Here is a 21,460-nt window from a genome sequence, read left to right as displayed (position 1 = left end):
TCTGCACACCCAGGCCGGCTGCTCGCAGCCCCTGTCCACGTGTTTTCCATGGCAGGGAGACAAGTAACTTTTCATGAGTCCATTTACGAATTCCTTTCCAACAGGAAAGCTGACCCACTAGAGCTCATTAAATAACGTTAATGGTGCTGCCCAAATAAATATTAGAGCTGCCACCTGCGCTGCCAGCCAACACTTGCTGCCTTCTGGCCTTCTCGGAGCAAAGGTTTCTCAGTTTAATTGGACACACGTGCTGCTCTCCTGACACCAGCAACCTCTGCTGCAGCAAAGGATGCTCACACGGCAGCGACTGGTTCCTGCAACTTTATCCTGGTGCTGCAAAAGCGGGGGAGCGAGTCCGGCCGGCTCGCGGGAGCCGTGGGCTGCTGAGCGTGGAGATAACCGAGGGAACGGAAACAGCGTGCGGAGAGCAGGTGACTAATTCAGGCCACGCTTATCACTGAACTGATTAAACCCGAGCTCTAAAAATCTTTTCCTCTTCCTTCTGTCCTCTAGCCAGCGAGTAATGTATAACTTCATTAGTCCATATCCAGGAGACACTGAAAGACATGGACAATTAATTATCATCTGTCCCATTTAATTTCCCTGCCTGTCAGTGATGGCTTCCCGGCGGCTCACGGACAAGTCGGCGTTTCGAGATGTGAGCTGGGGCTGAAAGCCAGCGCTCCCGCAGCGCAGCTCCCGCTCGTGATGGGACTCTTGCACCCCCATCGCTCCTGGGGGACCCCTCAGTGGCACCTCCTGGTCCTTGGGGGGCTCGGGCCGCTGTGCCGGCCCCAGGCCGTGGGACCACCGCGATCAGGCTCGGGGCTTCAGGGGCTGGAGGGTCCTGAGTGCTCCCACGTACCCGCCTGTGCCCGTCTCTCCCGGCAGCCCGGGAAGGTCCCCGCGTTTCTCCCCAGCCCCCGCCAAGGCAGAGCCCTTCCAACACCTGTGAGATTTTGTCATGGTCTGGAGGGTTTAATAATTCTGCCAGATCCGCACAGACACCCCCATCACCTGGCTGAGGCGAATCCCGGGGGGGGGCTGGCTGCTCGCCGGCGCCTTTGCCGTGGGGCCGGGGCTACCTGAGCTGTCTCAAACTGGTCCCCAGCCTCGGCTGGCTGAAAGGAGCACTGGGAGGGGTTGTGGTAAACACCACAAAATTTCTATAAGCAAATAAAAGGTTGCAAAAATAATCTGCAGGTGGAGGGATTGCCGTGGCAAGCGCTGGCTGCGTGGTCCCTCTCTAGCCCAGGCCGCAGACCGGGGTGATGCAGCCCCATGGGGGGGTTTCAGACCCTGGTTTCTGGCTCCTCTCCTCCCCGCGGCCCCGGTGCCGTCGCGCTTTGCCTTCCTCAGACCCGTCCTTCCCGCCGGCTCGGCCGGTCCCCTCCGCGCTGCCCGTGCCAGGGCCGAGGGCCCGTGCGGGGGCTGATGCTCCCACAGCCCCAAGGACGAGGACGGCGGCCGCATCCCGCGGGGTCCTGCCCGCTCGGCGCGTGCCTCAGCTTCTGGCTGCTAATTGCCTTCAGAAAGCATTGCTCACAAGTTTCTTTCATAAGAAGTGGTAAGCACAGGCTTTGATTTAGCTCTCCTTTTCCTTTCTTCCTTTCTTTTTTTCATTCCCTTCCTACCCCGAATGAAGAAACCCTTTTGATCGTGCCGGGTTCAGGCTCTGTAACAAGCAGCTCTGTTTGTATTGTGGGGTTGTCAGCGTGAGAACATGACAACGCGTCTCCTCGTCGTCTCACACACAATGAATTATTTCTTCCACTCTTTCTCTGTACCATCTCTGGGATAAATTACCGCTTCCAGTATTAGCAGATGGGCTTGTCAGCCAGTGAAGCATCCTTAAACTCTTAGATTATACACTGCCCAGCACGGAGCGCCGGCCACTGCAGCTCAGCTAAGGCTGCAGTAGAGTGTTTGTGTGGGGAATTGTCAGGCTGGCTTGAAAGCAAATTGCTTTGCCAATTTATTTTCTTTCCTGTGTATGAACATATTTCTCTTAAAGGGATGCTGTCACATTAAATATGGAACTGCCAACTGCAGGCATTAAAAAATCATGGGTCGTCCCATTTTCCTTCCTCCCACTCTAAATTCTAAGAAAACAATAAATTCCAGGTTCTTTTTACTTGTCATCTGCCTTTCAGCTGGAGACGCATTATCAAGCTCTTCCCGGCAGTCGGGAGGTTTGGGAACTTCAGCGCCATGACAAGAGCTGCGGATCTGGGGCAGATCGTGCCAGGGCGGGGCGGGGGGGCGGCCCCTCGGCCGCGTTACCGGCGGGGTGGGGGTTTCTCTCCCGGCTCCTTCCCTCCACAGCGGGCGGGGCAGGCCCTGGGCAGGCCCCTGACAAAGCCCTCGGGGAGCCTTTCGCTCCCACTGGAGCTGGTGGGACTGAACTGTCGCTGCTGAGCGGATCTTTCCCAAATTTGGCCTTGAACACACGTTCACCATCAACCCGATCCTGCTGCCGGGACTCTGTGCCACATCTGCTGTGCCTGATGCAGAAAACCCCTCTCCAGCCTGGATCTTTCCAAGCACTTTTTTAGGGAAGTTAATGAAAGTAGTTTTGCTGTATTTTGACAAACCTTCATTTTTAGGGTGTGTTTTTATGCAGCGACCGTATTACTTAACTGGGGAAGTAAATCAGGCATTTGTCAGAGCAAACAACCTCATGGCAATTCCTGTAACACACATTTGAGAGATCTGTTTGAAAACAGGTTCCATTTCTGGCCAGGAGCCGGGGTTTTTCCTTCTCTCTGCTGCAGTGAAGCTCCGCCAGCAGCTGGGGGTGGTGGGTTATCCTGGGCCAGGGCCGGCCCAGCTGGGCTGAGTTTGGGAGGGGTGTAAGAAGGGGAGGGATGCAGCCTGGGGGGGTTGGGGATCAGGTGGGGGTTCTGCTCTGCACCGCTGCTCTGCACCCCGGGCATCCTCTGCCAGCCTGGACCCCTGTGATGCGCTGGTAGGTCCTGCTGCCCCGGCTTGTCTGGGGGTCCTGGCCTGGGAGGGGATTGCTTTGGCTTTGGCTTTGGCTTTGGCTTTGGCTTTGGCGGTGTTTGGTGCAGCTCTGGCTTGAGTTTAAGCTCTTCTGAGCGTGATCCTGAGATGTAGGGAGAGTCTCTGTGGGGACACGGGTGTTTCAATCTTGGTGGTTAAACTACATGCAACATACGGTTGTGGAAGGTTCAGAAGGCAGAAGTAACACACAGTCTCTTGCCAGTCTTAAGTTTTTAATGAAAATAGCTTTCAAAGCTACACTCTAATAGTGGGCTCATGGGTCAGCGGGGTTCAGCTTATTTACTTCCCCCCCTGAACCACTGAGCTGCACCTTGTGGGCTCCAGAGCCTCCTCTGGGAAGTCAGGTGTTTGATAACTTTTATTTTAATAAAGCACTGGGCTTGTTTTGATGGATGGATCCAAAGCACTACATGGATTTAAACAGATCTCGTTGCAAATATCTGTATTTGATACCCCTGCAATGTCTGGATTTCAAATGTCACTTGCTTAGCACTATGAAATATTTAATTTAGGCTGTAATACAGTAGCCTGCAAGAGCTCCAGGTTAAAGTGGAGGTCTCCTGCGTTAGCCAGCAGCTATCCATGCTGGAAACATGCTTAAAAGCCAGTTTCCACCCAGTTCCTGACCCAGCTGTGGGAGTGGGGGGAGCCGGGAGGGCAGACCCTGCCCACCTTCGCCGTGCTGGGACCCCGGCTCGTTGCTGACAGCTGTGGTGGTGGGTGTCCCCCGCTCTGCCCTCCCAGGGGACATGTAGCAGGGGAACGCGGCTGCCACCGCGATGCTGGGGGGATGCTGGGGGCTCCGTGCTGCCGGTGCTCGCCGGGAGCTGGCAGCCCCTTGCCCGGTGCCGGGGTTCGGGCCGTGCTGTGTGGCCATGGCAGAGCTGCCTCGGGCACGGCGCCTGCGTGGGCCGGGCGGGCAGAGCCGGGGGCTGGTGGGCACGGGGGGTCACATCCTGCCCGGGGGGGCTGGCCGGGATGCTGGCCCCGGGGAAAGGGGCTTTGGGAACAAAAGCTTTGAGCGGCGTGTGCCTGGCGAGGCCTCCGGGCTTTGCTTTCTCGCCTTGCGTAGCTCCAGCACGGGCCCAGCTGTAAGGAAATTTGGCTCCGCAGAGGGAGCAGCACTGGCCGGCGCTCTCTGAATTGGGGCTTTAACGTTTAACGCGATAATCTCGTTCTGAGTCCAGCACATGTGGTAAATCATCTCCTCCGGGAACTTGCAGCGGCAGCTTCAGCGAGCGGCAAGAGGGGCACGAGGCACTGCCAGGGCTCGGACCCCTCCCTGCGGCACAACGCGTGTCTCTGGGGTTTATTTTCCGAGAGAAAATAGTTGCAGCAAGTTCAGTGAGGAGAGGGGTGAGGGCCAGGGGCAGGGCAGGGGTTACCTCGAGCAGCACAGGAGGGACGGGGCCTTCGGGGACCTCCGGCACCTGCCGAGCCACGCCATGGGCAGCGTCACCTCGGGGTTTAGGGGTCTGTGCGAGTCGTCACAAGGGTCCGGGCTCCGCGGGGCTGAGGGGAGCCAGCCCCATGCCCAGAGGGGACGCTGCCATCTCACAAGGGGTGTCTGGATTCGATTTCAGGGGGATTTGAAAAAAAACCACCCTGTTTGTAGCGACTAGGAAGAGGCAGCTCGGAGCAGCTCGGCCAAGACTTGCCCCACGGTTTGCTCCTCTGGTTTATTTTAAGAGGCGAGCGGCGCGGAGGTGGGGGAGCAGCCAGAGCCCTCATCTGCCAGATGCCGTGGGCTGGGCCGCGCTCGGCCGGCAGCCGCCCCGTGATGAACGGTGTGACGGGGTGACAGCCCCGCTTTCTCCCCACAGCTCGGCTAAGCCGCCTGGTTTATCCCTCTCCTGCCGTGACGCCTCAGATCCCACCTCGCCACCTCCTCCCTGCCTGGGGTGATGCCAGCTCAGCCCCGGGGCTCTGCCCACCCGCACCCTGCGGCCTCCGCACCCTCCTTGTGTTTTAGCACCACGCGAGGTCTTGGCGGTGCGGGAGAGAGGGCTCAGTGCTGGGGGACTGCACCCAGGTTTGTGGTGGGTGGCTCTGCCCTAATCTTTGTGCCGATCACAGGAAACCTGAAGGGTTTTGTGATCTCGCAAGGCCGGTGCCAGGCGTTGCTTGGCCGGGGGCACCAGGATGGTGAATCGCCGGCGCCTCAGTCTCTCCTCTCCCGCCGCTCCCTTACGCTGCGCTCACATTTACAGCGGAACCCCCGGGGACGAGATGTCAGGCTCCCTGCCTGCGTTTGCTTTGCTTTCTTCCCCTCTGGTGCAAGAGCGGGTGGGTCACTGCTGGGGGCTGTGGGGAGGCCACCCGGCCCACCCTCACCCACTGGCACCCAGCTGTGGCACGTGCCCCGGACGGCACGCTGGCCAGCCCCAGCCCCACCTCATTTATCACTCTAAAAAAGCCACGGCCCGTGCACCCTTCCTGCCCGGCCAGCACCACCTTCCCTCTCTCATTACCGCCCCTCTGCCCGTTTGGTCCCCGCCAAAGGTGATTAATCAACTTGTTACCAACGCGGCGTTAGAAGCTGAGGGGTTGTGGGACCCTGGGGTGGGAGCTGAGAGGCGCGTCCCAGGTTTTGGCTCCCGGGGCACACAGCCACATTCTCTGCGCCGCCGCAGAAATGCAGCGTTGTCCCCTCCGTGGCATCTCCTTCAGCTCCGGTCTGCGCTGTCCTCGCTGCTCGGGAGCAGGGCTGAGATCTGCTGATTCAGGGGACACACAGCCCTGCGGTGTTAATGATCTCTGATGTGCAAACGAGAGGACACGGCAGCACCAGTGTGCCCGTGTGATGCCCTCTGCATGCCCGGGGCGCTGCAGGATGTCCTGCTGCCCTTCAGAGTGTGGGAGCAGGGCTGAGGGGGGCCCCGGGCAGCATCCGAGGGTAAGAGCCAGCCTGGGCGTTGGCAGGGCTCAGACCTGAGGGCTGAGGATGCTCTGAGCCCCCTGCACACCCTGGTCCCTGTGCCGGGAGCCAGCCCGCAGCCCTGAGCGCGCCGGGAGGGCTGGCTCACACTAATCCTTGCCCTGACAACGGGTGGTTTATGGACTGATCCTAAAACACGCCTTGCTCTGGCGTTAGCAGAGCATATGTTGGGCTGGGGGGCGGGGGGCAGAAGGGGGCTGTTTTGACACTGTCTTATGAAAGGCTGAAGGTGATGCGGGCATGGCCAGGGCCCTCTGAAATCTGTGGTCTGCCTGCACCTGCTTAGCCCTCAGCCTGGGACATCGGAGCATCTCCGGGTGCCGTAGCAGGTCTCCCAGGCCCCCTCTGTCCCGGGGGGCAGAGGCCAGTCACCTTCGCATCCATCTACCAGTGCAGGTGCCTCTTTGTGAAGCCGCACGGGGAGTTTTCTGGGTCCGACCTTGGAGGCAGCCTGGGAAGCTGCCCCGTCCCCCCGACCCCCACCGAGCCGATGTCGGGTGCCTTCGCCAGCGCCTGGCTCGAGGTGGCTCCTCGGTGCAGCCTCTGCCAGCTGGCACCCGCTCCCCCGCGTGACGCTCGGGGCTTTTTGGAAACTCGCTGAGCTGCAGGCACCCAGCTCCTCCTCAGCCCGGCTCTCGTCGGAGGCTGCTGCTGAGGGCTGATTTAGTGGCGATCGAAACGCTTTTGAAGCGCTTCTTGAAATATGAGACAAGTGTCGGAAACTCTCCGGGCGTAGGGGTGTCTGCGGTGCCCGGCGGCCGCGGCACACGGGCAGGAGCTCGGCAGCTGCCACGGGGAGGGCTCAGCGTCCCCTTTGCCGGCGCCCAGGTAAGAGTCTGGGGGCACCAGGCGCTGCCTCCGCAGCCTCCCTGTGCCCCGAACCCAGAGGGGTGGGTGGGCTGGAACTCGCCGGCGGCAGCGACGAGGGGTCTGTGCGAGGGCAGGATGGTGTGGCTGCCGCCCCCCAGCCGGGGTCCTCTGCGCCCCGGGGGGGTCTGGGGCTCCCCGGGGGCTCGGGAGGGTGGGGGCAGCCGGGGTCCCCGGGGCAAATACCTGGCCAGCCTCTGCCTGTGGCAGCGACAAAATCACAGAGCTGCTCCGAGACTCGAACTGCCCCTCTGCTGAGATTTACCCCCCCAAGCACGGGATAACTTGGCTGATTTGCACATTCAAGCCAATTTTAACGGGGACGCGCTGTCAGCTCTGACGGCAAATTTCAGTAGAAAAGCGCAAACTGAGCCAGCAATGAGATGCTGTGATTTGCGTCGCACTCGGGTGAGGGTTTGTGGCATTTTCTGGCTTTCTTGGGCATCCTGCAAATGCAAACAGGGCCACTGCAAATAAGGTCATTGCTCGAGGGGTTTAAATGAGTTTTGTGACAGCTGTTGGTGGCGACTTTCATACTAATTCTTATATTTCCATTGCTTTTATTTACTATTACATGCACTCAGCCAGAGATAAGGAAAGTGGATTCAGTGTTACGGAATCGTGAACTAAAACCGGATTTTATTTTTTTAGATTTCGTGCTCTCTTAGCAAGTTCACCCGAACTTTAGGTTAAGGTGGTAGTTTCCCTGACTCCACATTGCTGAGTGGGACAGATCTTCAGATCAGCAATTTTGATGCCACTTCAGCTCCCTGCCGAAGGCAGTTTTATTTGGGCGGAGGTTCTGGCCCCTCGTGTTTGGGTCCGTTGTGTTCAGGCCCAGTAAAAGACCAGTGGGACACAAGTTGGTGCCGATGGCAGGAGGGAGCCCGGGGGTCCCTGCCAGGGTGGCACCGGGAGAGTGACCCCAGGCAGACACTCAGGCTGCATCAGCACGGAAACCTCTGGCTGGGCTGCGTTTAACTGCGCTCCCCACGCCCCGGGATGGCCCCGCTGGGTCTGTCCTTGGGTCGTCTGGAGGATCAGAGGCAAAGGACCCAACATGCATCGAACCTGCTTCTTCATCAGGATTTTGTAGCTTGGCCAGAACCCTACCGTGCCAGTGACCTAGATCATGCCCAGCAGTTGCTTTTCAAGGTGCCAGCCCTGCTAAAAAGCAGCTATTTGGAGATTTGGGGGGCCCCGGCGTGGAGGGTGGGTGGCTGCAAGACCTCTGCCACGTGCCCTGAGCTCCAGCTCCTCGTCTGCAGGCTGAGGGTGCGTAAATGTGTCAGCAGGCTGCAGATGTCTGCTGGCATCGCCTCCGCTAATCCCCCTCGCTCCTCCCCGCCGGTGTCAGGGGCTGCTGTCGCCCGCGAGCTCCCGGCAAAGTCACCCAGCAGAAGGTGGCCAACTGTGGCTCAGGGCGCTGTTCCTTCGGCCTGTGCAGCCCCGGGGCTCACCGAGGCGAGGGATGCTGCGGCGGCTCCAGTGCCCGCAGCCTGCGCGGGCAGTTACGGTGTCTGAAGAGTGTGGTTTGTGTTTAAGAGCTGAAGTAAAGGCTGTTCCCAGCGTGGGGCTGCTGCTAAGGCTCAGCTGGTGACCAGAGCAGCCCTGGGGATGTCCCCTGCGAGGGGACCCCAGGGCCGGGCCAGCCTGGCTCCCGCAAAGGGATCCCGGAGGCGCCGGGCTCTCAGGAAATGGGATCTGGCTGCTGTGCGCGCGCCAAGGTCGGGGCAAGGCCAGGGCCCACTGCTCGGGCGACCAGTCAGGGTCTTCCAGGGGCTGAAATTAATTTGGGCTGCGGCATCAGCTGAGCCGTTACCCCGGCACCCAGGGATGCGGCGTCCCTGGGGCCAGTGCCAGCGCTGGGACAGCGTCCTGCTGCCCGGGCCCCCGGTGCAAATGCATCTGGTCTGGCTCCTGGGGGAACAAATCGCTGCTGGTGGGGCCGGGTGGTCCGTGGGGGCTGCACTGGAGCAGCTGGGGAACCGAGCGGCCGCTGCAAAGGTCCTGGAGCAGCTGGAGCAGCGTGTCCTCGCCCAGCAGAGCCTCGCTCCGCTGCTTCCCTTCCACCCGCACGGATGCTCTCTGGAACAGACGTGAGCTGGGCTGTCCTGCACCCTCTATAAACCACTGTTCCTTATTTCAGATATTTAATGCCTGGATTTTAAATTCTCTCTAACATTTGTCAGCACTTTACAGCCTTTTGCAACATGTTTATGGTGTTATTAAAAAAAAGAAAGAGAGGGAGAGACCTGAGGTTATGGGCTACTGTACAAGAGTATAAAACTGACCTTAAAATTATGAACTAAGCGTGCAGAGCCGCCTGCCCGACAGCCTGCTGCGCTGCGCGGCCGCGGAGACCCAGCTGGGGGCTGGGAGGGACAGGGGACGAGGCGATGGCAATCCCAGAGTCAGTTTGTTATTCCAAGCGATCGCAAACAATAAAAGCAGCGAGGACTCGAGGGGAAAATCTCCCCTGGACTCGAGGATGCGAGTGCTGCAGCCCTGGGCTGGGGCTGGGTGTGTCTGTGGGTGGCCGGGGCTTGGGGACGGGGGCTGAGGACCTTGGGGACGGGATGGGGGTCAGCGTGTCCTGGAGACGCCGTGCCGTGGGAGGACGGGGGCTCTGACGCAGCGCTCGCCGCTGCGGTGACACCCAAGCCGCTCTGACCTTCTTTTATTTCAGAGAGATTTGGACATCTGTCAGGGAGCTTTTCGCCGGCACAAACCTCGGTGGCTCCGAGCAAAGGGCAGCAAAGTGCAGACAGCAGGGGGGCAACGCGGGTCTGGGGAGGTGTCGCTGGTGCCGATCAGCCAGATGAAATCTGGGCAGAGGTGGGGGGGTGGCAGCTCAGCCCCCCCATCCCAGCCGAGCCCCGCGCCCTTGGCAAGACCACCCGAAAGACGGGGTTGCTCCTGGCCCCCCCATCGGCCCCGGGTGGGCTGGGGCAGCGGAGCTGGGACATGGTGACCCTGGGCTTGGTGCTGGGCTTGGCTCAGAGCCCCTGAGTCACCGTGGGGATGTGGGGGGTGTCACTTAACCCTCACTGTGCCTCAGTTTCCCTCCTGTGAAAGGGGGTAACAGCCCTCCCCCAAAAGGTCATCAGTGCTTTGCTGAAAAGGCAAAGTCTGCCCCAAAGTAGCCGTCAGTCAGGGAGCCGCAGGCCCTCACACCCGCAGCAACGTGTCCCAGCCACAGATTTCCAAATTTATGGTCCTGGCACCTGCGAAGCAGAACAGGGGCAGCAGAAATGAAGTGAATGAGGCAAGCGGGGTGCAGGTAGGACAGACCCTTTAAACACCGCAGCGAGAGCGGGGACAGGGAGCCGCCGTCTAATCAAAGCAGCAGCAGTTCCTTTTTTTAAGACAAGGGGGACTTTTGGGATACTTTGTCCACATAATGTTCCGATTTTAGCTCTGTGTCCGGAGATGTAATCGCATTAAAAATACCCGGGGAGGGGGAGGATGCCAAGGGCACCCAGGGACCTGCCTCCGCTGGCGCGTCCCCACCAGTGCTCTGCCTGTCCCGCTGCGTCCCCGGGGCCCCGTTTCACATTCCCGGTGCTGATCGGCTCCCAGATCTGCTTTCCGGCGGCTCCGCTAATGGTTATTCTGGTAAAGGCCCTCTCCCCGGGGCGCTGCGGGGCCATCAGGCATCGATCACGGCGAGTTTTGGGGAATGACCACAAACGATGCGGCAGCCTTTGCTCCCGGGGCGGCTCCGTCCCGCCGCTGTGTCGGCCCCGAGTGCGCCAAGTCCGCGAGGTTTCGTTTGAAAAACATCAGCTATTTTTTTATAAATAGAATTTAGGGGGGTTTTGGGTTTGTCAGGGCTAGGCCATGCTTTTTTCACTTATCTCAAGCACAGGGACTGTGTGTTTTCTTTCATTTTGATTGAAAGGTGAAGCTGGAGCTTCAGGAAAATTCCTGAGGTCTCCAGAGAGAGTCCAGCGTTACCAGGTACCAGAGGGCTGCATGCGAACTTCAGGCTCCTAAATCCTTCTCCCAAAAAGTAGATTTACCTCTTTTTTAATGCAAAGCTTCTTTTAGTTACGCTGTTTAGTATTTTGACCGGTGGAGCAGGAGTTTAAGGATCTCATTGCCAACATTTTGGGCTAGTCGGGGAGCAAGTCAGGCTGGAAGGGACAGCGGGTGGTTGGTCCCAGCCGCCTGACGCACCGCTGGCTGCGCAGGTCCCGCTCCATCCCCGCGTGCAGACACCCCCCCGAGCAGAAATGCCCTTAAATCCTGCCAGAGATGGGGGCGAGCACTGCGGTGGGCGCGGGGCTGTGAGGTCCCCTGGGGTGACACCGCGCTGGCTCCGCTTGCAGGGTCGGGAGGGGCAGACGGGGCCCCCCCCATCCCCGCTGGTCCCGGCTTTTGCCTTCGATTTCATTAACAACTCGTGGAAAAACCGTCCATTACTTTCTGCTAAATATCACTATTAGAGGAGATAAAATATCGCTTCTGGTCACCTCCGGGAGCTGGAGGGAGCGAGATGGGTCTGGCGCCGGGAAAATGCCAAAACCCGCTGAGGCCGGGGGCATTCGCTACATGGGTGATTGGGGGGGGGGGTGCAGCACACCCACGCATCGCGGCGGGGGGGTCCCCGCTGCCCCCCTGTCCAGGAGATCTGCTCCCCCCGCACCCCTCCCTCGCCCCCCCCCCCCCCCCGACTTTGCCGCCGGGACCGGCGCGGAGCGTCTGCGCCACCGCGGGGCCGTGGCTGGGGCTGCACCGCCCCCCCCCCCCCCCCGTTTTATTTGTGGGGCTGCGGGGGCTCCCCCCGCCGCGTGGGTGCTGTGTGGGTGCGCAGCACCCCCCGAACCCACCCACGCGGCTCCCGGGGCTGCCCGGGGTTCAGGGAACCGGGGGCACTTTTTGGGGTGCTCATGCTCAATGGGGTGACTCTGGGGAGAAATGCCTCGTCCCCGAGGGGAGCCGGCGGCAGCTCGGCCGGTGCCTCCAGCAGCAAACGCGGGCAAGGGGGGACGGAGCCGGCGGTGGGTGCGGGACGGGGAAACACCGGCCGTGTCGGTGGGGGTGCCCGGGGCCCCCCGGGGTTAAGGGCGAGGGTCTCCAAGATGCTGCTGCGCCGTGTCCGGCCGGGACGGCGGCAGAACCCAGAGTCCCTGGGCTGGTCCCCAGCGCCCCAGGAGTGCAGAGAGGAACCCCCGAGCAGGGGCTGCGCGGCCCTTCCCGAGGGTGGCGGGGGCATGGCTGCAGCGCACCCCCAGACACCCTGGTCCCCCGCTCTCGGCCCCCCGGGGTGTCTGGGCGCAGCGTGCCTGTGTGTATTTGTAACCGGCAGCTGCCAGCTCCAGGGTGGTAACCGGATCGCAGGGCTCGGGTGACCTTCGCGCCTCTCCGGGGCTCTGGATGCCCCCCCAGCTCCCGGTCCGGGGTCGGGCAGTGCAGAGGCGAAGGCCGCGGGAGGGCCGTCCCTGGGTGACCCCGAGCCCTCGGTGGGCCGCTCCTCCCGGTGCTGTCCCTGCGTGGGTCGGGGGCTCGAGCTGCCGTCCCAGCTGCTCCTGCCGAGCCCTGCGTTCAGGACGGGCATCCTCAACGTGGGCGAGCCGGCGCTTGAGGGGCGGGTGCCCGTCCTCCCCCCGCTGCGGCGGGGATGGGCTCAGGACCCCCGAGCAGCACCCGAGCCCTTCCAGTTGAGTTTCTTGCCTGCAGAGCTCGTTGCCATCCCAGCTCCGCCCCGGGCCAGCCAACGGTGCTGCCCGGGAGCCAACAGAGAGACTTTCACTGGCACGAGAAGAGTTGTCTGGTGCTAGAAGCTTGGAAGTGGGTTATTCCCCGCTGCAGCACCAGCCTCCCAGGAATGCTGCTGCTCCTCTTGCCTAAAGCAACTCCCTGCAGAGCTGCACCCGCTGCTGCTCTCGCTCGGGGAGTCCCCCCCCCGATCCCGGCAGCCCGGGCACCCCGCAGCCGCGGGACCTGTGCTGGGCTCTCCTGCCTCACCTGCCCCCCCGTTCCCGTCCCTCCGTCCTCACGGCGGGTCTGTCCTTCCTCCCACAGGCATGAAGCGACCCCTGAGCCCATCCCAGAGCCCCGAGAGCGGGGTGCGGCTGGTGGAGGCGGCCAGCGGCCCGCCCGGCCAGCCCGAGCAGCGCATGAAGCGGGAGAAGAAGCACCAGTCGTTCACGCTCTGCGAGGTCTGCAACATCCAGCTGAACTCGGCCGCGCAGGCGCAGATCCACTACAACGGCAAGTCCCACCAGAAGCGCCTCAAGCAGCTCAACAAGGGGAAGATGCCGCCAGGCCAAGGTAGGACCCATCCCTCAGACCCAGGGGGCCCAAAGGCTGCCCCTGCTCCGGGCTCGGCACGCCAGACCCATGGGATGTTCGGGAACGCTCTGCCGTGTCCTCGGCGTCCGTCACTTGTGTCTTCATGAGCATCTGCCTGGTTTTCCGTAGCTGACTCGTGCGGCTGGGACGAGCGCATGCGAGGGGGGTGGCTGGTGGTTCTGGGTTACTGGCTACCTGCTTCCAGGGGCCATCTTGACCACATCCCTCCTGCCGCGCACATCCTGTGACTACCGAGTTTGGCTGCTCTTGTCTCAAAATGCTGCTTCGATTTTGGTGCTGAGGGTTAAGGATGGACTGCTCAAAAGCTCAAAACATGCAAACCGTAATTTCAAATGTGGTTGGAGGTTTTGTTGGAAACTCCAATCTTCTGAAACTTCACCTCCATTTTTCTGGTGGGGTGCTCTGCGCTGGCAACCCCTGTTAACCCCCCCCAGATCCCACTGGCCCTGTGACTTGTAACGTCCTTGGCAAACTCTCCCGTTGTGCTGGTCTGTGGTGGGGGATCTTGCTTCTTCCCCGCAGTCCCAGGAGAGGCTGCCCGGGGAGGGCTCCCATGGGGTGTGTGCCCCGGGGGGGTCCCTGCCCCACGTCCCTCGTGCCTGTCAGCGCTGCCGTATCGTCTGCTGCGACACCGGCCCTTGACGGGCCGCACACGGACCCGGACGAGCAGAGGCGTCGGGTCGCTGTGTCTAACGGCCTCGATCTGTTCCAGTGAGACAGGAAGCACCAGCACTGCAACAAGGGCAGGTTTTGTTTTCCATTTAGAGACCGATGCTTATCATAAAAGCCACTTAGCAGAAGTGGCAGCCACGGCAGCTCCGTGCTTGCCCTTGACAGGATGTTTTAAGGTCCACAGGTTTGTTTTGCCGAGTGTTTAGGTGCTGGGCTCAGCGATGGGACCTCGGGCATTGCAGCAGAAGCGTCTTTTGTGATGTCCCCGAGCACCTGTACCCGAGCTCCCGGGGGGGACGTGCTCCTGTTCCACTTGCTGGTCGCCCCTGCGATGCGATGCTGGGGCGTAGCGCTCCGAGGCTGCTGTGAGCTGGGGACAGCTTCTCTTTTTGGCAGTGGAGCTGCTGTTAATTCCCTAATTCTTATAAAACACCTCCGCTGTGTTAGGGCTGGCAGGAGCGCAGTCCAGCGACGTCCACTCGATGTTGTCAGCGGCTCCAGGAGGTGCAGCCGCATGTTAACGAGCTGCCAGCTGCCGCTCGGGATGGAGCACGTCTGCTGGTGGCTGCACAAAGCCTCTGCTGAAGAGCAATGAGGTGATCCCCGTCACACCGAGCCCAACTAACCCAACCTATGGCTTCCTGCCTGTTTTTTTCCAAAATGCCACCCTGGTGACAGCAGTGCCCTCTCAGCCCCTCTCTGGGGGCTCTTTCTGAGCACATGAGAAGGGCTGGTGCTTGTCCCTGGCGGCTGCGTGGGTGGGTGGGTGATTCCAGCCCCTCGCCCATCAGCCATGGCAGGGGTGCTGGTTCCCGGCAGGGATGCTGTGCCGCCAGGCAGGAGCTCGTGTGAGGGCAGGGACTTGCCTGCCCTCTGTGCCATCTGTTGGCATTTGCCTGCCCTGGGCCCGTGCCGCTGACTGCTGCAGATTTTCTCCTGCATCAAAGCAGGGAAACAGCAAATGTCACCCTACAGCACCGACTGCCCAGCTCTGCCTGAGCCTTGCGGCTCTGGGGGTTTACCTGGCATTAAGCAGCAGACCAAGGGAATTTGTCCTTCCCGGGGCTGGTGCGGACGCCTCTGCCCAGGGCAGCACCTGGCCGGGCCTGGGGCTGGGGCTTCCCCGGGACCCCGCTGCGGGCGGGGGGGTGGCGCTGGCTGTGCTGGCTGTCTGGGTGCAGCCCCCTTCGAGCCGCGCTGGGTGACTGACCTGGCACCTGCCCTCCTTTCCGTACAGACCAATTAACGAGTTGGATTAATGAGCTGAGGTCTCCAAAGCACTTTGTAGCTAATTGATGCCTTTATCTGGTGTGAGGGTGAGGAGAAGTTGCGGGGCTGGGGAAAGGGCAGGAATAAGATGAAATCCTGTAAAACGGTGTGTTCAGTGCCGGCCCCCCGCTCCCGGGCACCCTGCGCCCCAGCTGCTGCCACGCAGGGACTCTGCTGCGGAGCAAAGGGCTTGGAGTCCAGGCCCAGTTCGGTCAGGGAATGTTTGTTTAATAACATCTGAGGGATTGGCAAACAAACCCGCAAAGCTTTTGCAAACAGCAAAGCAGTAGCGGGTTGCAGGATGGTAAAACCTGCCCTGTCTGCCCCCCCCAGCCCCGGTCAGCAGGACGGGCGGTCACAGCAGCGTGTCCCACACACGCACGATGCTCCCCGGGTCCCGGGGTGGCCGTGCTCAGGGGTGGCCCATCTGCGTGGGGGGATCCTGGGTACAATCCTGGACTTGTGCTCCCTGCCAGCACTTTGCATCCTGCTGAGCACCGAGTCTCCTCAAAGTGCTGACGGGACCCGGCTCGCAGCCGGCTCGGGAGGATGCTGGTCCCCAGCAAACCGAGAGGGTGGGCAGCCGGGCGCTGTGGTCGGTGCCAGGGCCCCGGCTGAGCTGGCCTGGCCTTGGCAGACCCCTGGGGATGGGTCTGTATAAATACCTGCTCCTGCTCTCACTGGAGACCCGGCCGGCTGGATTTATATCCATAAATTCCTAACGTGGCAATGGCTGTCTCTGTGCCAAATCCTGCCCTTCCTGTGCTGGTTTTGTCTGAGCAAGGCCTGGGATATGCAAAGGAGCTGCTCTGTTCATCATCGTTTACTGACAGATGGAAATATTGCCTGCTATTTTAATGGGATCAGGGCTCATAAATTCCCGCCTGTAGTTTCCAGATTCTCCCCCTGGACCCGGCTGTGGCTCAACGGGAGACTCTCCAGGGACGCGTTTCCTACCGAGCCAAAGAATCTCGGAGCGTGCAAGAACGCGCCGTGTACTCCTGCGTCGGCCCTGACCTCCAGCACAGTCACAGCCTCGCGCTTTGCTCTGGCCCCGAGGTGAAGTCGGCTTCTGCTGGCGCAGGGCTGCGATTCGCTTATGCTGGGAAATTGCAGACGGCATCTGCTCCCCCCGGCCCCGTCCCGCTGCCCCCCCCCGCGGCGCCGGGGAAGCGGTGCCCGTGCAGGACGCTGCTCCCGCCGCAGCCTGCTCCGCTCGTCCGGGGCTGACCTTCCCCCCACGCTTTTGGTTAAAAATGTCCTTGCCAGCTTTGTCATGGACAAAGGGGAGGGGGGGCGTGTGGCCGCGAAGCACAGATTAGGGCTGGGAACAGGCTGTCGTGATGCCCGTGTCCTCTCCACGCTGGCGCTGTGGGTGCTCGGGGTCACCCGGCCTCACCTGTGCAGGGAGAGGGGCTGATTCCCCCCAAACCCCCCGCCCACCGCTGCCGAGAAGCGGGGCTCAGCCCCTCCTGCTTTGCCCAGCTGAGCTGAGGACAAGCGCTGGACGAACTCCGGGTCTGTGCTCCTGCCTGGGCCGCCGCGCGGGCAGGAGGGTGCAGGCAGGGCTGGGCAGAGGTGGTGGTTGCTTGGGCCCCATCACACTCCTCTTGGAGCCCTTCATCGGCCAAACCAGCACCTTTGGGTGCTGAGGAAACGCACCTGCCTGCAGGCATGGGAGCAGTCGCCCCTTCTCGGGCAGCTCCCGGCCCCGCTGCCCGCTCCGGCGATGGGCTCAGCCCGGCACAACCCCGGAGAGGGCAGGCTCACGCGCCTCTGATAACGTGTCGGCACGGGGGGAGCCTTGGGAGGAGAGGGGGTGTTTTTAAAGACAATGGCTTAAATGAAATAATTGAGTTAGACAAAGACGGGATATTCCTCTGAGCTGGAATCTCTGTCTCGCACTGACATCTACAGCTACATCAAAGGCGGCTTTCACAGACGCTGCTCGAGCTTCTCCCCTCTGGCTTCTCTCATCAGTTATTTCTGCAAAGGCTGTAGTCACCCGCATTTCGTGGAGCAAAGCTGCGGAGGAGCTTAGCTGGCAAGCAGATGTGATAATCAGTATCATTACAATTTATTAGCTCTATGCCAGAAAGACCCCCAACTTAAAAACAAATTATTGTTCATTAGGCATTTTCTCGCAAGGCAAATCATAGATTTCTGTTGTCTCGTGTTGAACTGCAGCGCAGGCAGCAGTTAGATACAGGATGTCCACAGATGAAAGACGTTTTCATGTCGCAGATGCCAGTTCAAATCCAACTGGGTCAAGAGTGATTTAATTACTGCCTGTGATTTTCAAGGGTGCCCAAGTGAGCTCGGTTTGCTCTTGGTGCCATTGTGCTCTGGCAGCCAGGAGCCAGACCCCCTGTTCTGGTGCCGAATGAGCAGAAAGAGCTGTGCTACCCCAAAATGGGGAGCGGTGGCTGCAGACACAGCTCTGGTGTGGCTTTTGGGCCAGTGCGAGCTGCTGGGTGAGGGCAGGGGACCAGGGGTTGCCGCCTGCCCTTTTTATTCCTGGATGATCTCAGGAGCTGCCCATCACAGGATGGGCTGAGCTGGAGCATTTCAGGAATCTACCCCCTCGCTGTCCACTGCTCCCAAAAAAGGCTCTTCCACCAGTGTCCCCAAAAAGTCACGGGATGTAAAGAGCAGCTCCGCTGACACAGAGCCGGTGTCCCCGGGCCCTGTCAGCTCGCATCTCGCTGAGCCGGGGCGGGGACGCGCTCGCCTGCGGAGCAGGAGTCTCCCGGCTTCCCGGGCAGATCCGAGCTGACAGCGGCTCTCACCCCCCTTGCCCGGGGGCGGAGGGTGCTGGGGGCGGTGGCACGGGCACCCTGTCCAGGCGTCGTCTGTGCGAGCCCCGAGCCCACGGCCCTGGGGGCTGCCGGGCACCTCCCCCAAAGCCAGCGCTGAGGCCCGGTTGGGCCAGAACACACGGAGCCAACCGTGCCCCGGTGCCAACCCAGGTTGCCCCACGTGTCCCCGTGGGGTCACGTACCCAAACCCTCTCTGGGGCTGCCCGCTGCTGTCCGTCCCCACAGCGGCACTGCACGCAAAGAACGGCTCCTTGCAAAGGGGAAGATTCCGGTTTCCCCAATTAGCTGCTGAAATGTCTGTCTGGGTGCGTCTGCAGAGCAGAAAGGTTTGAGATGAGCAGGGAAATCGGTGTGACAGCTTCAGCATCGCTGGGTCTGCAGCAGAGGGGGTGGGCCCCCGAGAGGGGACGTGGGGACCCCGTGGGAGCCTGTGCTGCTCTGGGAGCCGGGGAGGGGCTGGCGGCTGCTGGGGGGAGATATCCTGTGCTGCACGGGGGGCGCCAGCCGAACCCCCCGGTGGTGGCAGCAGGCAGGGCTGGTTCTGGGTGCTGGGGGGAAGCTGCTCCCCTCGAATGGCTCCTCTGTCACAGCCCACGGTGCAGACCTGGGGCCGCGGTGTGCGAAGGCCGGTTTATCCAGATGAAAGCGATGGGCTCTGGTGTCAAACCGCGCGAGAGCCCAGAAGGGTCCCGGGGTGCTGCGCTGCCGAGCAGAGCCTGGTGTCCCCGGGCGTCCCCCAGCCCGTCACTGGCCTGGGCGAGCTGTTCCCAGCCAACAAATGGAGGGTCCCCACAGCCGGTTGTGCTGAGCAGGGCAGGTCCATGCTCGTGTTCTGGGCTGGGATGACCCTGATGATAAACGAGTCCTGAAAACCACCCCGAGCATCGCCGGGGAAAGCAGCGCCCTGGCGTGGGGAGCAGCGGAGGGAGGGGAGCTGGGGGTCTGGCCGGGAACAGGCTGGTGGCTCCGTGGTCCCGCTCCGTGTGTTCTGGCACTCGCCATCGCGGAGGTCGGCCCCAGCCAGTGTTTCCTCCTGCCTTCCCCCTGCTGCTCTCTGCTGTCGGAGCTCTTCAGCTGTTCATTACCAAGAAAACACGTGCCAATCTAGTTTTTTTTCAATTTCATGTTGCGCACAGAATCCTTTAATTGTCTTTAATAAACAAGGCGATGCTTAGTGGCGCTTTCTCTGGAATAAAAGCCAATGTGTTGATTTAAACAATATGCAAACATGCAGGATTAGGGTCTAATTGGGGACTAATTGGGGTACAACGACCACATCACCAGCTTGGCTGGGGCCAGGACGTCCTCGAAGCCGGGGCAGGGGCGGTGGGAAGGTGCCCGGCTCCTCCGGCCGTGCCGGCCCTCACTGGGAGCCCCGACCCGTGACCAGCGTCGGCAGCCTGCGGGGACCTGCACCGGTGATGCCACGGGGGGAGAGTCGGCTTTTCTGGCTTTCTCCTTAACTCCTGCAGGGGTTTGCTGCTCTCCTGCTTTTGGGAGTTTTTGGAGAAATTCAGCAGGGAAAGCAGCGGGTCCAGCTGCCCCGGGAGCCACGTTCGCGGCGCTGCCTCGCCTGGCACGGCCGAGCGGGCCCCTGGGCGTGACGTCGGCTGACGGGATCAGTTATAGATATGGGGAAAAGAGCCACTGGGAACGTAAAGGAGCAGCAGGTGTGTGGGGAAGGGCAGTGGGGAAGGGCAGGCGCGGGTCTCGCGGGGCTGGCGGGGGAATGCTCCCACTCGACCCCAGCCGGGAGCTGGGGACGTTGATGCAGCATGTGAGGGTCTCCCGGGCTCCACCACAGCAGATCCGCGCCCTCCCTTGTGTTAAAGGGTTTTTAATGTTCCGCTGCGCCAGACGCTGCATCTCCCCATGTGCCGATCGATGACCTCGTGGCCAGACGGTAGCGGGGTTCGTATTTTAAGCTGCTGTAAATTCAGCGAAGGACAAGCATACGGAGTCCTCCTGCTCTGTTGGCCTCGGCTGCTCCCTTCTGCTGCGAGCAAAGATGATTAAAAATAGCTTTTCAGATCAGATTTGAATAACCTGGAATCTCAGTGGGGGAAATCTAATGTTTTTTTCACATCTTAAAGATGCCGTTTGAAGGTGTTGTTTGAAGAAGTGCAGTTGTGTAATTGGACATTTTCCTTCTCAGGCTTCTCCCCTCCCCGTCAGGGTGGGGGAGGTCCCCGAGGCTCCCGGGGGGGTCAGGTGCTGTGCAGAGCTGGGGGGAGCAGCCGCCCGGCCCCAGCCGAGCTGCCAAGGGGAGAGAAGGGGAGAGATTCACGCCGTCAGCAGGATCTGGCAGAAAAATCTCTGTTCCACTAAATGATTTTGGTGTACCAAAAAAGCCATTTTGCGTGGAGAAAAAGGCCTGTGGGCTCCATGCGAGAGGCACCGTGGGAGCCCGAACCCTCCCCGTGGCACGTTAGCCTCGTGCCAGCCCATTCATCTGGAGAAAACAGCTCCCTTTTTAAATCCTCTGAAAATACCCCATTAACTTGCTCTCCCTCTGAACAGCCCAGCTATTCATTTTATTGTGGATTAATAACTGTATCATAATTAATCTCTGATTTTATTGAGTCGGTAACTTCAAATAAAAAATAAATTGATTAGCTGTTAACTTGCTAGAAGGATTTTCTTGATGCCCATCAGGGCACTGCCCCTCTGCTCTGCACCCCGATTTCTGGCCATGGGCTTCGGGGATTTTTTTCCCTGATACATTATTCTAAAAAGATCCTTAAAATTTAAACTCTCAGCCAAAAAATGATGAAGAGAAGCTGCTGGGTTTCGCTTGTGCAAGCGCAGCCCGGCACAGGCTGCTGTGTGATGCTCGGAGGAGGTCGGAGCCCGCTGCGGTGGGGTCTCAGGGGCTGGGGTGGATGCTCCAGCTGCATCCGTGGGAGGGATTTGCCTTAAAAAAAATAAAATAGAGACCAAATGAGAAGTAAAGCAACTAAGATAATATATATCAAGTATAATCTTCAGGTGGGCCGGCAGGCTGGTGCCTGGGCCATGGGGGTCAGCGACCACGGGGGTGTTTGGGGGGGCAGCGGAGCAAGCTGCGGTTTCCCAGAGCAGTGAGGGGACACGGGGGGGGTCTCACGGGAGCTGGACCCGTGTCCGAGAGGGCGAGGGGTGTCATGGCAGAGGGTGGGGAGGGTGCAAACACCAGCGGGGTGAACGGGTGGCGGAAGAGACGGGGTCATTTTGAAAGGGAGACCTGGGCAGCCACTGCCGGCTGCACACACATATTGGACACCGGCTTTTGGCCCCGCGCCCGCCCCCAGTTTGTCTCCCGAGTGTGAAATGGGTCTGACCTTCACAAGGTGCTGCTCGGGGGGAGGGCACCGGCCGCGTCCGGCCGCGGGGGAGCGGAGAGCCTGGATGCAGACCCCCGGTCCTGTGCTCGGCCGCGCAGCCGGTTCCTCCCCTGATAACGTGCCAAATTTTTAGTGCTGCTTCCCCCCCCGCCACCTTTCTCGTAAAATCAGCCCCATCAAAAGGCCGCGACCGTTTCTGGCTGCTGGGACAAAGGGGTTTAGTGCTT

The 21,460-nt window shown here is 60.7% G+C and overlaps 1 protein-coding gene across 6 annotated transcripts in view; it reads left to right on the top strand.

Annotated features, from left to right (window-relative positions):
* ZNF385C (zinc finger protein 385C) overlaps positions 1–21,460 on the top strand; it is a 75,959-nt gene that overhangs the window by 12,180 nt on the left and 42,319 nt on the right. For 5 of the 6 annotated variants that reach the window (XM_074892066.1, XM_074892064.1, XM_074892062.1 and 2 more), the window contains exon 2: positions 12,860–13,108. In XM_074892066.1, the coding sequence (XP_074748167.1) occupies positions 12,860–13,108 (249 nt within the window). Of the gene's footprint in view, positions 1–6,599; positions 6,791–12,859; positions 13,109–21,460 lie in introns of those variants that run through there. The other variant, XM_074892065.1, reaches the window with a different exon arrangement.

This window comes from Strix uralensis, chromosome 22 (assembly GCF_047716275.1).
Source record: "Strix uralensis isolate ZFMK-TIS-50842 chromosome 22, bStrUra1, whole genome shotgun sequence".
In the NCBI taxonomy this organism is placed as follows: domain Eukaryota; kingdom Metazoa; phylum Chordata; class Aves; order Strigiformes; family Strigidae; genus Strix; species Strix uralensis.
This window is presented reverse-complemented; position numbering and strand designations above follow the sequence as displayed.